The 2,038-nt window shown below is 33.2% G+C and overlaps 1 protein-coding gene across 1 annotated transcript; it reads left to right on the forward strand.

Annotated features, from left to right (window-relative positions):
- The first annotated feature begins 685 nt into the window (after positions 1-685).
- LOC131039891 (SKP1-like protein 1A) lies at positions 686-1,171 on the forward strand. The gene has a single exon (XM_057972740.1). The coding sequence runs from the start codon at positions 686-688 to the stop codon at positions 1,169-1,171; it is 486 nt and encodes a 161-aa protein (XP_057828723.1).
- Positions 1,172-2,038: the final 867 nt, after the last annotated feature.

A 2,038-nucleotide genomic window follows, 5' to 3' on the forward strand; every position in this document is an offset into this window, starting at 1 on the left:
CCAAAGTTCGTCATCCAAATTTAGTAAACATGAAAAGGTCCTCAATGCACCATGGGGTTCTACCTAACACCACATTCTTATCTACCTTGGTTATTGAAGTAAACTAAGAAAAAATGTTTTGGCAGAAAGTAGATTTTCTTGCTTTTTCCCAACTTCTTCTAACCTAATGTCTTATTTTTCTCTGCTCTGATGACCACCGTGAACCCTTCTAATAATTGTCATATAGAGGAAAGGAATAACATTTTTGTCTACTATGGAAGAGACATTTATATCCAAACATTCACATTTTTGTTCATTCAAGGAGGAAGACAACTTGAAAGTAGGTGTGAAATTCTGCCCTAAGTCATTCTATATATATTAAAAAAACTTTAATATTTAACTATATGATATCTCCCAATATCTTTTATATAATTTTTTAAACATAAATAAACATAAATCACACTATTACATGTCACCTCTTACTACTGATAATTACTCCGTAAACATAAAAGAAAATCAAATGATAAAAGCAAAGAAGTCGGCAAATACCCAAAAAAAAACTAAAAATTAACTACCTCAAGAGAAAACTGATCGCAAGACAACATAAACAACACCCTATATATACCAAATCACAGAACTAGTTTCCCCAACAGTTTTTGTTGATCCCTGTTTCAATCCCCTCCCTAACATTCCCTTCGATACAGCCATGGCAGAGGATCCCAATACAGCCGTTACGAAGGAATGTAAGTTGAAATTGAAGAGTTCAGATGACAAGATATTTGAGGTAGACTGTGCCGTGGCCGAGCAATCGAAGTTCTTAAAGAACATCCTGGAGGACATAGGAACGGAGAAAGCCGTTCCTTTGCCGAATGTTTCCAGCGAAATTCTGGCGAAGGTGATCGAGTACTGCGAATATCATGTCAATGCCGCCAACACCATCTCGGAGTTGGATGTGAAGAAGTGGGATCAGGAGTTAGTGAGGCAAATGGATTATGCAACCCTTTTTCATCTCCTCAAAGCTGCCAAGTACCTGGATGTATACAATTTTCTGGACTTAGTGTGCCAAACTATAGCAGACAGGATTAAGTGGAAAAGCCCAGAAGCGATGAGAAAGATATTTAATATAGAAAATGACTTCACTCCTGAAGAGGAGGCAGAAGTCAGGCGTGACGTTCAATGGGCGTTTGAGTAAATCTGAATATTTAAACTATGGTACTTGCAGGCTCTGCTGTCAAGTATCTTTATAATGAATTCCTGGGCTTCAAAAACTCATGGGTTTTATTTGATACTATTATTTCCGTGGTCTGCTGGACTTAAAAGATGTTTTGGATGATAAGTTTGACAATAATTTAGGCAAGGCATTATGGTATGTTTTCATCTAATTGTTATGTGAACATCTCCCATGCTAATTTTTTGAAGATCCCCCATGCTAATTTTTCTCACAAAACTGATATAGTTTTAAATTATTAGCTATAAAAAATGTCATCCCATTGATTAGCATGTTTAATATTATATTTATCATACCCTGTCCATGATTTTATTGATTAATTTCATTGCCCAATCATATATATGCAGTATATATACAGTGGTATTGTATTTTTTTTTTAATCTAACAATGTTGGATTGATGTCTTCAAAATATGGAAATGTAAAACAAGAATATAATTTTATTAAATATATATTATATATTATATATTATATGATGAAAACATGAACACATCTTATTGAGTGAATCTAAACAGCTTATAATGAAAGAGCTATTGTATACATTAAGTGATGAGAAGAGGCTCTTGAAGAGTATCATAGATTGTGTTTTTGAGGTGATAGAAGAATGCCATTCGTATTTGTAAAATAGGTTGTGAACTTTCAAATGAACATATTTTAGTTTACTAAAAGCGATCACAATATGCAAACAATTGCATAACAATAAATACATAACTATAGTATTATATGTCAAAGATTCTACTAATTTTGACAATATTTCATTGTTAATGATGTTTAGATGACAAGTTTGATAATACTTTAGGTAAGGGGTTAGGGTATGTTTTCTTCTAATTGTT

The sequence above is a fragment of the Cryptomeria japonica genome, chromosome 7, assembly GCF_030272615.1.
Source record: "Cryptomeria japonica chromosome 7, Sugi_1.0, whole genome shotgun sequence".
Classification (NCBI taxonomy): domain Eukaryota; kingdom Viridiplantae; phylum Streptophyta; class Pinopsida; order Cupressales; family Cupressaceae; genus Cryptomeria; species Cryptomeria japonica.